Consider the following 13325-nt stretch of genomic DNA (forward strand, 5'->3'; position numbering starts at 1 on the left):
TATCTGTGGGCAAAATTTGAGCGGAGATCAGCCAGTAATTTTGCAGCAAGAGTCGAGTGCACCTGGTGCTCCTATTTGAGCAACACTCAGTACAACTTACTCCTGCTGACAAATCAATCTGCCAACACTTCACCAGTACTTAAGGCTGACAACAAGAGAAGTCAAGTTGCAAGAAAGTCGCTGCAAAGCAGTGACAGTGATGGTGCAATATGACAAGTGGTGCGACTAGCACTGTGCGGAGGAACAAATATGTCTTACTCAAAGTACTTGACGGTTGGGTAGCCACTAACATTAAATTGGGAGCCGAGCGATTTTTCTTTGGTTGCATCAACAGCAGCCAGGATGCCTGCCACCTAGCAAATAAAAAAGAAAAGAAAAATGAGATCCAACAATGTTCCTTTAGTTGCAATGAAGGAGTACCGACATACGAACATTACTACAGCAAAGATTATTTTGAATAAAAGCATACAAAAGTGTGAACAAATGTTGAAAGTGTCACTAATGAAAATGCAGCATCTTGAAGTTGTGTGCACCACCAAGGAACCAAAAGTCCTAGGGTGCAAAAATTGTAGATGTTGAGGATCATGAGCATGATGTGTGGGCAAAGTTACAAGTAGAGGAGTAATTAGGCAAGTTGCAGAAAATTATTCAACTTTAGTTAGTTGCGTTTTAAGCCATTGCTTGTTGTTCAAGGTTTGGGGGTGGGTGGTCACAGAAACAGCTTTCTTAGAAATTGGGTCACAATTCTACAAGGTGTCACAAGCCTGCTATTCTTTTATTTAACTTTAAGGTTTACTTTTTCAGAACACATTTAGTCAAATAGGGCCGAAATAGTTAATTCAAATAAAGAAGGAGCGACGCACATGATACAGATGCTTCATAGCTGCACATGGCATAAAGACACAGTGTAATGAGACAAGTTTGTGCACATGACTACTAGCATAAAAAGTGGCTATGCCATCAATACATTAACATAATGCCTTGCAAAACAATTTATTTTAAGCAGAAATAACACTTCAAGTCACTTCGAATGAATGAAAAGCTATGCTCACCCCTTCGCTTTTAAGTGTAGCAGCAGCAGATACATATTCTGGCTTCATCTTCTTGCAGTGGCCGCACCCTAGAGATCATACAAATGTCCTTTTAAGCTCTTAAGCAGCTGTCACAAAATGTAATTTGCTATGATATTTTACTGTAGAGCCTGCACAGCTTCATACTGATAAACTCCACAAGATCCCCCATAAGAAAGAGGAAATAGCGACACATTCACTCAAAACTTTTACCCACAATCATAAACTCGGTCGTGCAAATACTGCGATGCCTTCCAAGTTTCGGAACTTATTTTCAACACATGCCAGCCAGAGTCTTTACTTAAACTGCAATAAATCTACACAGAGCAAAGCATCATAGAAATTGAAATGTAGATAAAATGAACCTGCTCTGGGCCAACCAAACACTCAAGGAAAGCAGCCTGTGAAGAGGCTGCACTCTAGGGCTAACATAGCATATGATGCAAATTTTGTTCCAATAAATAAATACTACCACAGCCCTCCAGTAAACACTCAAACTTTGGCAACATCATGTGAAGCACCAAGCATGCTCATTTACTCACAGGGTGCATAGAACATGACAAGAACTGAAGGATTTTTTTGCAGCGTTGGCTCAAATGTCTCTTCAGTCAAGTGAACAACATCACTTGGCTCATCTGACCAAGCTTGCTCCTTGGGCTTGTTGTTTTGCTGTTGTGGGCTGGACAACAAGAAATCAGGGATGAAGTTGTGTTTTGGAATCTGGCATTACATAGCTCATACAAGTACTTTGCAGAGAGAACACGCAAAACCACGCTAACATGGAAGTTTACTGGACAAGGTCTTACTACTGCCTTGCTACTATCCATGAATGCCATTAAAAGCAAATCAAATGAAAATTAGGACCTTCCTAAATGCAAGGCTGCTAAGAACATTATTTTAGCATGGAATATTTGTTTCCAAAACTAAATAGTTCATTAGACCATAAATTACATTACTGTAATCAACACACACGCAAATCCAATTAGTACATTATTAAACTGTACCAGTCATTACCAGGAAGCGTGCAAACTAAAAAGTAGCTGGGAATAGGATGTGGCTCGCGTTCCATGGAAAGCACATTGCCATAAAAAATATGGAGGTTTTATTTAAAAAGGCAACCTCCTGCTGTGTGCGAGATAGTTTATTGTATGCAAAAACTCGGAAAATAACTTCAAATAAGCAAAAAATACCACACTGTAATAGAAACTGGATTGAGCAACCCATGGAGATGTTTCTCATAACATCAATAGTTTCAAGAAGGCAGGCATGCATAGGAAACATATTTGAAAGGCAGTTTCATTCTTAGTACATTCTGGGCATTTCCACTGAAAAGTTAGCAATTCATCCTTTCTAGGCAGTGTTTACTTACCCTTTGCAAAGTTGATTTTTTCCAGTACACATTAGCAACAATATTGCAAACTAGTCTTCTTGAGGCTCACTGATTAAAGGGCCCCCACCAGGTCTGGCCATTTTGAGCTGACAAGCGCAGAGCATACATTGTGCAATAACGATTGTGTCTGCTAAGTATTGCATCACTATGCACCGCGGAGAGATCTAACATTTCAAATCGAACACCATTTTCCCTTCTTCTTGCGGCCACCACGCTCCAAGCCGGAGGATGACGTACATGTGGTAGTGTGCCTACGTACATGTCTTCGCACTGCGACGTCGCTCATAGTGACACGTGACTTCGAGGATTATTCAAGGCAACATCTGTTATTTATCTAATATGTTCCTTAAACAGACAACTTAAAGCTTTCAAAAATAAAACATACAAACCGAATCTCTGCATGTTTTTGTTTTACTTCGCACCACCGCAAAAGAGATGTACTTTCGTTTCATCTGCTTGTTCCCACGTCGTGCAGTCGCAGACACCGAAACTTATTTTCTAACATGTTCCAGCGCGGGATAATGCTCCGTGATCTGCTTGTGTCTGCCTCAGTATTCGCGTAACACTGAATTATACCGTTAGTCAAGTGTACTCATGCACAGCGCGCAAAATCGTGTGCTGCGCGAAACGAGACAATTGCAACAGCTCTTGCGCGACGCCGTCAGCGGAAGTGCGCTGCGCTGCAAAAAAGCTAGGAGAAAAAAAGTGAAGGTGGGGCCCATGATGTATGCGTCATGTGATCCTCGAGGTCCGGTATGGCAGAACACAGGGAAGGAATTTCACTTGTGAAGGCTAGACAGGGCGAGAGGAGAGTGTCTTGTATGGCAATGGAGCTTGCTTCTTCAAATCATGGGTTCACGACCCTAACATTTATATTTATACCTTCGTAATTATTGAGCCAATTAAAAAAATTCTTGTGGCAGAACGCTCCCTAGAGGACATGTAACAGCTTCCAGCGTATAACCAAAATTTGCTACGGGGCCTGGCGAGGGGCCCCGTAGCAAATGAATGCATATAACTTACTTTTTCATAAACTTGACGATGGCATCCTTGTTGTTTTCACCTTCATAGCGATGCTTTAATGTTCCAGACCTGAAAACACGTAAGTGAAGAAGATTAACATATAAAAGAACTACCACTTTGAAGATTATGTTGTAGGCTAATGAAAACCTTACACAAAATACAGGAGCGTTGGGAAACTCGTGATGTTGAAGTGTCGGCGAATAGCTGCGTTTTCAGGCCTGTTCAAGTCTATGGCAGCCAGTACCTACAGACAGGAATGAAGTAGAAAATTATGTAGGCAGACAGAGGAGCATAGCACCTATATCAAGTACAGCACCAACGCTGCGCCTGCATGTCACCTCGATTATTTACAGTTTGACATGTAATCGTTAATCTTGCTATTGATGAGAAATTGTGATTATACATAGACCAGAGATTTTATTTCCTACACTGCTCTGAGCACCAATTGAGCAGTAGCTGACTAGATGAATACTGCTCTAGACACTGCGTGCCATAAACGGCATCTTCACGAGAAGTGTCGGACACACAAAAGTTATTTTATCTTTGACAAATTAATGTCGCAAGTCACTCATGTTGAACTATGGTTTTTGATATACCGCTACTTAATTTGGAAGTGGCTCTCAGCTTGCAGAACTTTCAAGTTTATTCCAGCTCACATGTTACAAACTTAGCTCGTGAGCGTGAATTAAAAGCGCTCAGCCCGGCAACCACTGTCGGCCCACAAGATTAGTCTTGCACACCACTGCCCCGTAGATCTTTCACTGCTCGCAGACTACCGAAGTGTAGATGTGGTGTGCAAGGACTTTATTAAATCCAAAATGCAACGCAAAATTTCTTCTCCAAGTATAAATTGTGGAAGTGAATGGGATTGAACTTGTTCTGACCACTCATGAAACCCTAAGATTCCATTCACAGAACCCAGTTTCAGAGCTCCTGATCTATTATATTTAAGGCTACATGTCCCTTGTGTCACCTTGGCACAGCCATTCTCAAGGATTAGCCAAGAATGGGTACATACCAATATCACATACATAGTGCCAAAGTTGTCTGTTTATGGAAATACCGAGTGGCACACACCCAGTGAACCAAGTTGTATCTACCAGGCCAGACAGCATTAAGCTGTCTTTTCAGGCACATACCCACTGGCCCATGTTTTCTCAGAATGACAGTAGCAAACACGTACATAGTGGCCCAAGTTAGAAAACAACTTGGGCCACTTAGTATGTGCCACTGTTTATTGCGCGAGATCATGGCTGAAGCAGCCAAAGGAAGCTATCACTAAATAATTGCAGGTCAAGGCCCTTAGAACTTGCCTAGAAAGCCAGAACAGCACACTCCGGATTGCATTTTTCCTGTCTATAGGGGGCCGATGGTTCAAGACAACTTGGATCTCAGGGTCCACTGCCTAATTTACAGGCCACTGTTACTTGTTACATTGTTAAGGTGAACTTTGAAGGCAGTTGACATGGTAGACAAAATAGCACTTGATTCGTGACAATGCCAAGGTGGGGACATAGACAACCCTCCATGCAAGCCACTTCACAGCACGAATCACCGATAAGAGGTAGCCTATGTGTAGACATGCCTGTACTCAGAGCAGGTGGCATATACACAACCTGGAGTGCAGAAATCACACTCTAGACAAGTGTTGGAAGTCATATTGATCAATACTAGTCAACTCTGTCCTTTCTCATTGCTTGATTATGCTACGCGCAGTACTAAGCACTTGTAAGTAGTGGCCTGTCTAGAAGCATATGCTCAAGATAGGTGCCATATATTCTACCCATACAGCACACGTCCCGTACTAGATATGAGTTTTGGCAGTTGTTGTGACCAATATTAGCATTAGCCTGCATTGTCTGGCATGCTTTCACATCACTTAACTTACATTATGCCAAACTTAACTCTCCGAACTCCTCTTTTTTTTCTTTCACTCAACCAGAACAGCTGTCACATGCCATGTAAAGCATCATTACACACAGAAGTATAAAACAAACAGTAGGTGTGCAGGCAGCTCACCGAGTGACCCTTGAGCTCTGTAGCAGCGTTAGCATAGTCTGGTTTCAGTCTCTTGCAGAATGTACACCCTTCAAAACAAAAGGAACAAGCAAAGTGGTTGAAGTATTCACATGTGAAGTGAAAAAAAAGTAGATGAATCTGAGATGCCTCAGACACACAATGCAAAGTAAAAAAAAGGCTGCCTAAGGCCCTTGACCAGTGGAAAACTTCACAATGTAACCACCAACACAATTTTATGTCTTAAGGCAGTGATCAGCAGTGAAAAGCTACAAGAATTCTTATACCAGAGAATTTTCTGCACTGCTGTGAACAGCAAAAACAGAATAATAAAAGAGTGTTCACCGTTGCACAGCAGTACTTACCCCAGTGCAGCACCCCTGGCAGACAACCAAACTGAATTCAGGCATTTTTTTTCCTTTAATCTCACCACAAAGCACTGTTTTAAAGCTCAGCACCTGTTCCCTAACGTTGTCACCACAAGTGCAGTCTCAATAACAATGTAAAAGTACTACACTGAGAACAAAGATATGAAATACATACAAGGAGCATAGAACATGATGAGAACAGGTGAAGTTTCTTTCTGGAATAGCCTCTTCAGTTCCTGGAGAAAAAGTATTGTTGAATAACAACTAGCATATGTCTGCACACAGAGCACAGAGGAACGTAAAAATATTTTGGCTTTCGAATGTTACATAAAGCTTGAAATACTGAAAGTGGATAGTATACTAAGTATAAATACTAAGTGGATAGTAGTTACCTCAAATGTAGCAATGTGGTAGACGTCGGCACTGTCTTCTTCCTCTTCCCAAGGTATGTCGCCTGTGGGGTCCTTTAGGAAGTTAGACATGGACTGAAACAAACAATCACATTAATGATTCTTTAAGACTTAAAGGAGCCCTGAACCACGTTTTATTGAAGTCGAGAAATGCACTTGAAGTTAAATTGGACCATATAATAAATACTTTGCCACAAAAAGTACTTCAATGCATTCAGCAGAAGCAGAGTTAGTGGCCATCAAACGCCCCTTTCGCGGTGCTTCTTCATTGCCTTGCACTGCGAAGGCTACAGTGGAGTGGCGCATGCCTGCAATGATCCACCTACAGAACATCACCGTAGAGCACAGTTCAAATTTAATTTTGAATGCTGATGCTATTATCAAATTTGGTGCCTACAACATGCCAAATGTGATTGTCCTCAGTCGCAGTGGGCTCAGGAAGCGGACTCACTGCAGCAAATCCCAGCGGCGGTATCTACGCTATGAAGCAGATCATGCAATTGCAGTCCGTATGCACAGCGTTTGCTTTGTGCACAGCGTTTGCTTTGTGCACAATTGGGTTTGAGTGCTCGCTCGCACTTATATGCTCCTGCCTGGCTGTGCTATGTGGTGTGGATTTCCTGCACCAGCTTGAACGAGGGATAGTAGCCACATGCAACTTGCACGTTTTGAAGCACAATCAATAGCTAAATATGAAGCGAAGTCTGTCAAGAAGTCTAACCAGGAGCGGCCACGAGTCAGTGCGCTTGCAACCATATGTATGGTCTAACCTTATGCTAAGCGTAGTTTGAGGCTAGCCGAGTGTTCAAAACTAGTAGAAATTAGCAAGACCCGACGGCTACGACACCAATAAGCAGGATGACCAATGCTTAATTCCTACGCGGATGGCCACGGCCGAGCATGAGCAGACGATAGTCGGCTCCTTCTGGAAGCACATAATTATTGAAATTAAAAATCACACTTTCACTCACTTCAGCCTGTTTATTAAACTGCGCCAAAATATGTACACAGTAACAGAAGTGCACTGATCCAAACACACTTCTTGATTGATGTCAGCTATTGACTAATTGCAGCAGCATATGAGAATCTACTTTATTACGAAATAAAGTGTCCAGAAAAGAGTGAGGAGCAGGCTTCTGTTGAAAAGAGCATTTGAGAGAAAGGCAACTGCGCTCCACTTGCGAGCTGCAACTGCGAAATTTGGCTGAGATGTTCACAGCAGCGTCCGATATCTGCAGACTGTTTTTTTACTAAGTCCAAGGGCTGGTTCAGTACCCCTTTAAGACAGGCTTGTAAAGTTGTGCTACATAATGCAAACAGCAGCCACAGAAAACCTACTGAAGAGTTTATTATTAGTTCACTTCAGATCCTTTTGCAACTGCCTCCTAAGTGTCATGTTTAATTTTAGCTCTGGCCAGAGGTCAGGACTATGTTATGGAAAGGGAGCATGCTTACAACTTTAGAATCATACTGAGGCACCACTCGTGGCATATATAGCATCTTTAGAGATAAGCCTGGGAATAAGTGGAATGGCCCTTTCCACCTTGCTAGTGGTCTACCAACATGATCGCCCTGAAGTTAACGTAACCCTTCTATTCAAGCAGCATGGTTATCGCATTAAGCATAGTTTATATTTAACACTTGCTACAAATGCCCCTTGGCTAATCTTTCTCGCTTAACATTTTTGTGCACATTTTGCTTTTAATGACTAACCAAGTAGGCAATAAACCAATGTTCAGCTGGTGTAACACTTCAGAGGAAAATAAAACTAAATAGCTGTTATGAGGCCAAGCCCTCGGTTGTCTTCAAATAGCCTTTTGTGTTTTGCTAGTGCTTGGTTATCTTGAGCTTACCGTCACTGTCAACTTCCGGTCATAGTCCTTGTGGAACTCCCCATCTCTGGAAAACAAATCCAAGCATGAAACATCAGATAACTGAGATTACTCAGAACAGACAGATCGAGTTACAGAAAGGGCAACAAGAGGTTGTGATGACAAAAAAGGAGTGCTGCTGCATTTGCCTTAGGAGAAGGAAACACCCATAATACTAATTAAGAAAGTCCCACATCCAAAAGACAAGGCATTGAAGTGACTTATAAAATGTTTGTTAGTGTGGCTACTGGCCATGCAAAAAAAATACCTTATCAAACGACAAAGTAGGCACTTCTTTGTTATGTAAAGAAAGTGCACAACTTCATGGAAACAAACGTAAGAAGTTACACACTGATTGCACTATAAATTGTGTGCTTCTAACACAGTACTTGTGCATGTCCCTTGTAATGCTCTCTTTGGCCTTTAGGGCAATCAACTCGCAGGTTCCAAAAGTGGATAACATGCAAAAAAATTAAGCAGAGCTACAGATCTATTCAGGATCTGCATACATCATAAAAATGTAGAAAGGCAAATTCTGCAACAAAACTGAGAACCATATCTAACACACAATGAGGCATTAAGCAATAATCAAAGGCGGCTGTGCAACAACACCAAACGAGGAGAATGTTGCCTTACTTGTAGTGCTTCAATATTGCAGTTTCTGGTGCTATCTTAAGCTTCTTACAAAGCTTCTTTCCTTCCCTGCAGAAAAAGAAATACCCAGTGAGAGGACGAAAAGTGATGGCAAGGCCAGGTATAGAAGGTCGTAAAACGTACCCTGCGCAATCAACATATGCCAAAGTAGCTTGGCCTTTGAGTTCCAACGCAACATCACTGGATATCCGTAGTGGCTCAGCTGCCTCCTTAGCTGTAAAAGCAATTGTCTCCATCATCACTACCAGTCCCATCTTTCTATGCTGTGCTGCTTTCCATGTCATCAGATGACACTTTCACTAACGTCTGAGCCAAATATTACTCTGCGCATGCAGGTATGAGCCCACAATTATTTTGAAAGGATGCCTGCACTTTCCTTCACCTTCTTAATACACCTGGAATTTTATATGCTCTTACACAGGAGTGAACAATGCTTATAGGCCAGATTTCTTTAGAAATGGTAACAATGCAGTGCCTCTGGTGACAGACAAGGACACCACTGTAGTGATACAATCACTTCTAACATCTAGTGGCATGAAAAGTGGTTGCATCACACAATCTTGAGCTGATGGCGATACAAAAGCTTATAACAATGGTGGGCATCACTGTGTGCTCATGGCAGAACAGTTTGCACACATTTCACACAATGAAAATTAAGAGAAGACTGAGGGTTTGGCAGCAGCAACATTTGAAGCATAACTGCGAGTTAGCCTAGTTGGAACAGATTCATCTTAAAACTTTTTGTGCGCTAACAAACAGGGACGAAGAATAGGAGCAACACAAGGATGAGCGCTCGTCCTTGTGTTGCTCCTATTCTTCGTTCCCGTTTGTTTGTGCCCAAAAAGTTTTAGGAGCAACGTTTGGTTACCAACAACATTACCAAGGTGCATTAAAAGACTTCTTGCTGAAAATATTCACTGCAAGTTTTCTTTTAATATCGAAGACATTCTACACTTAAAGGTGTTGCACAGTCCCCTTAAGCACACATTTTAATTGGGAGCATAGACAGCTCTTGTGTCCACTTGTGGGCATGTACATTTGGTCTGGTGTTCAAGCACTCATTGGCTGGGGGCGCCTGTCTCCTGAGTATCCTAGCCCTGCCAATCGAATTTCAACAGCAGACAAGATGAAAATGTCTGTTATGTTGACACCCAGCACTTCAGATTGTTGAGTCTTTCATTAGATGAGAACTGTATTACTTGCTTGCCCACAAAATGGCCAACTTTATACGAGTCCGTCTTGCAAAATGGGCACTGCATAACATTTCAGTTGGTTAACACCGCAAAGCCGCATAGTGGGCCGACGCCATATAAAGTGCTCCCGCTTAACTTTAGCCAACGTTTTTTTTTTTTTTAACAGGCACCGAAAGTACAGTGCACGAGCGCAGGGGTTTATTCAGAATTTCGATTGAGGGGGGGTGTTACGAAAACGTCTGGTGTGTGGATACGAACTAATTGGTTTTATCGCTTTTGAGCGAAAGGTATGCATGTTTGTGTGTGTGTGTGGGGGAGAGGTTCCAGGGGCCAGCGCTCTTTTTACATTTTATTTAATTCAGGCTGAACGCTTTTTTCAACTAACGATGATGGAAAAGCTGCCAATTAGCAGAAGTACACTAATTAACATTTTAAGCAAGCAAATTAAACTACATGTTACAAGGAAGTTTGTCCTTGTAGCATATCGAAGCTGATGTGCAAAAATACTAGTACAACAAAGGTGGAGACAGGCAGGCACGAATAGAAGGCTAAAATGTGCACCTCATTTCGCGTGATCATAAATTCAATACCATATTTAAACGCCTATGGCATTCTGTCACTGTTTGCAAATCGCAAGAACATAAGGAACTGCATTTGGAGTTCATTTGAGTGCACAAATTTTTTTATTTTTTTTTTTCTATGTAGAACAAAGAAGTTTGTGGGTGCTAGTGAAACCGGTATTGGCACAAGAGATCTAGTTGTGTTGATAGCGACAAATGGAGGCAGCTCCAGAGCGACAGGCTGTGATGGCCGAACATATATATAGTACGGTGCGGAACTTCGAGCGGCGGCAGTTGCATAGATGAAAATGCACACAGCTGTCTCGCGCTTACCACCACGTAAAGGTTTCTTCGCTCCCTGCAGGACAGAGTGTAGCACTGGTCTGCGCGCTGTGGTCTAGGCACGGAACATCAAATTTGGGCCTCAAAAATTAGGGCCATATAGCAAACAGAGTAAAGATTTCTTAAAGCAATTGCCACAGTTCATAGGATCAGCACAGTTTTTTTTCCCAGGATGAGCGTTGTTGTGAAGTCAGGAGTCCATGCGGCCAATGAAGTTTCCATCGATGGTGCCGTGCCAGGTGCCAGGAGAAAGGGTTCCGAGCGACGTTTAAGAGAATACAGAAAAAGGAATACGTTCAAAAAGGTACATGGCTGAGATTTACAAAACGGCTCCAACTATCAGAGCACACTATGGTAGCACCTTAGCATGTCCGAGTCTCAGTGTTTCCTGAGCATCCTCCTTTTTCACAGCCGTCTGGATACACTTTTTATGCCTGCGTGGTTATTGTTCATGGTTTCTACCAATTCGGCATCAGGAGACAGATGTCATCAGGAGACCAATCCCGGTGTCAGGGAAACGATGGCGCCGGGTTGACCAATGGTATCGGGACACCGAATGCGTGGACCACTGATGGTGTCAGGAGGTCGGTTGTCCTTTTCCTCCGAAGGGAGCTTGGTTGGAAATGCATGTACCTCACTTGGCACAAACAGGGAAAGACGGGGAACATCCGCCGACTCTGATTCCCACGTGGTTATACAATTTGTGCGGCTAACAGGTGTGAAGAAGCGCAGCCTTGCACGGACCTCCACTCCGGCTTACACAGGCCGATTTGGGCTGCTGACAGGCGTGAAGAATCATTGCATGAGGCATGACAACTGTATGTCACTAAGGTGGCTTCCCCCCCCCCCCCTCTGGGTGGCATCCCCTGCGGGGCACAACCGTGTGTCTGTAAGAGGAGAGTGGGAGTTGGTCTGGAATAATTTTTTTTTGGGGGGGGGGGGGGCGTGTCGGCATACTCCTCAGAGAAGGGGGGAGGGGGGTACAAACCTCTACACAAGTGCTTTTGGATTCTACCCCTACCAGAATGCGACCGCGAATCAAATTAAATTATGGAACTTTACGTGCCAAAACCACTTTCTGATTGTAAGGCACGCCGTAGTGGTGGATTCCGGAAATATGGACCACCTGGGGCTCTTTAACGTGCACCTAAATCGAAGTGCACGGGTGTTTTCGCTCCCATCGAAATGCGGCCGCCGCGAACCAAACGAATGACATCACGCTCAGCAGCAGAACGCCATAGCCACTGAGCCAGACTATTTTGGCAAGCAGCGAATGAACTCGTAAACCAAGTTGACACAAAACTATCCATGACAGTGCCTCCTGTTAATGTTGTTGAAAGTTGCTTGTTGCCATCAATTTAAAAACTTCCAAATACAGCCTCCTTTCAAAGTGCCGGTCCTGTACTTTTTTTTTACGTTCAGCGAAAACACATTTTAAGCCCGGCTTCAACAAATCAACACCATATGATGATACGCAATATTCCCCTCGGAAACAGGCATGTGCCACCACACTCCAGCAAGGTCGCATGCAATGCGACTATCCGCTGGGAACTTACCGTTTTTCGTGTACAGGATAAGAACATTCTTTTTTGTGCGAAGAAGCTTCTTGTGCTGCTTTATGTCAACAACGTCCTCGATGAGGTCCCGTCCGCTTGCTTTCTTAGTTTCAATTTGGAGACAGCAGGTTAGTATCTAAACAGAAACGGTTGCACAGTTTGACCACCACGTCAAAGAAAGTCGCTTCTATTTTCGAGTTACAGCCGCTAGATATGGCGACGTCAAAATAATAATAATAAAAAATATGCAATGTTTATCGCGTCGAGAATTTTCTATACAAGTTTACGTGGCAGGACGAAAGCAACCTTATATGGTTAAACTTATACCACAAAGCAGAAGGCAAAACTTCTCGGAAATGGTGCTAATATTGCAAACAGAGCAGTAATTTTCATATCTGAACACTAAAATGTGTCGAGTTAACGACAGCGGTACATTGGCAAGCCCCAGAAACATTAGACTTTGCGCAGCTGACAAGCTGATAACCGGCATCCATCCGCTGGCGAGCTGCCGGCAATTATCACCTCGGCACATTCACCAAGCTTACATAAAAAAGGCCGCGTTGACCAGTTAGAAAAGTGTGCAAAGCACCTTCTGTTTTCAGCATCACAGAAACAAGAAAACGTATAAACTTACAAGGCAGAGTATTATGACACGCACATGCCACCTCACACATAGCGCCATGATTTTTGATATGTGGCTGCTTCTGGCTAGTCTGTGAACGACTGCTTACCTGTTCCGACTGCTCTCTGCCTAACTGGCTTAACTGTTTTGTTATAAAGCATATCACAATTATTTAAAAAATTAACAGGGCATATTAAATTCACAAACATTTGTGCATAAATCTTTGTAGGTTTATGAGCAACGCAAAAAT

At 42.9% G+C, this 13325-nt stretch overlaps 1 protein-coding gene across 2 annotated transcripts in view; it reads right to left on the reverse strand.

Moving 5' to 3' along the window:
* Nucleotides 1-13243, reverse strand: part of LOC135910067 (protein disulfide-isomerase A5) — a 49360-nt gene extending 36117 nt beyond the window's left edge. The window contains exons 1-13 of one of the 2 annotated variants that reach the window (XM_065442056.1): nt 13088-13243; nt 12454-12589; nt 8926-9016; nt 8785-8850; nt 8131-8176; nt 6260-6352; nt 6043-6103; nt 5503-5570; nt 3636-3727; nt 3484-3552; nt 1613-1749; nt 1053-1120; nt 259-353 (exon numbers count right to left, since the gene is read on the reverse strand). In XM_065442056.1, coding sequence (XP_065298128.1) covers nt 259-353; nt 1053-1120; nt 1613-1749; nt 3484-3552; nt 3636-3727; nt 5503-5570; nt 6043-6103; nt 6260-6352; nt 8131-8176; nt 8785-8850; nt 8926-9016; nt 12454-12589; nt 13088-13135 — 1070 coding nt within the window. In that variant the 5' untranslated portion in view covers nt 13136-13243. The remainder of the gene's footprint in view (nt 1-258; nt 354-1052; nt 1121-1612; nt 1750-3483; nt 3553-3635; nt 3728-5502; nt 5571-6042; nt 6104-6259; nt 6353-8130; nt 8177-8784; nt 8851-8925; nt 9017-12453; nt 12590-13087) is intronic. The other variant, XM_065442057.1, reaches the window with a different exon arrangement.
* Nucleotides 13244-13325: the final 82 nt, after the last annotated feature.

This window comes from Dermacentor albipictus, chromosome 4, assembly GCF_038994185.2.
Source record: "Dermacentor albipictus isolate Rhodes 1998 colony chromosome 4, USDA_Dalb.pri_finalv2, whole genome shotgun sequence".
NCBI lineage: Eukaryota > Metazoa > Arthropoda > Arachnida > Ixodida > Ixodidae > Dermacentor > Dermacentor albipictus.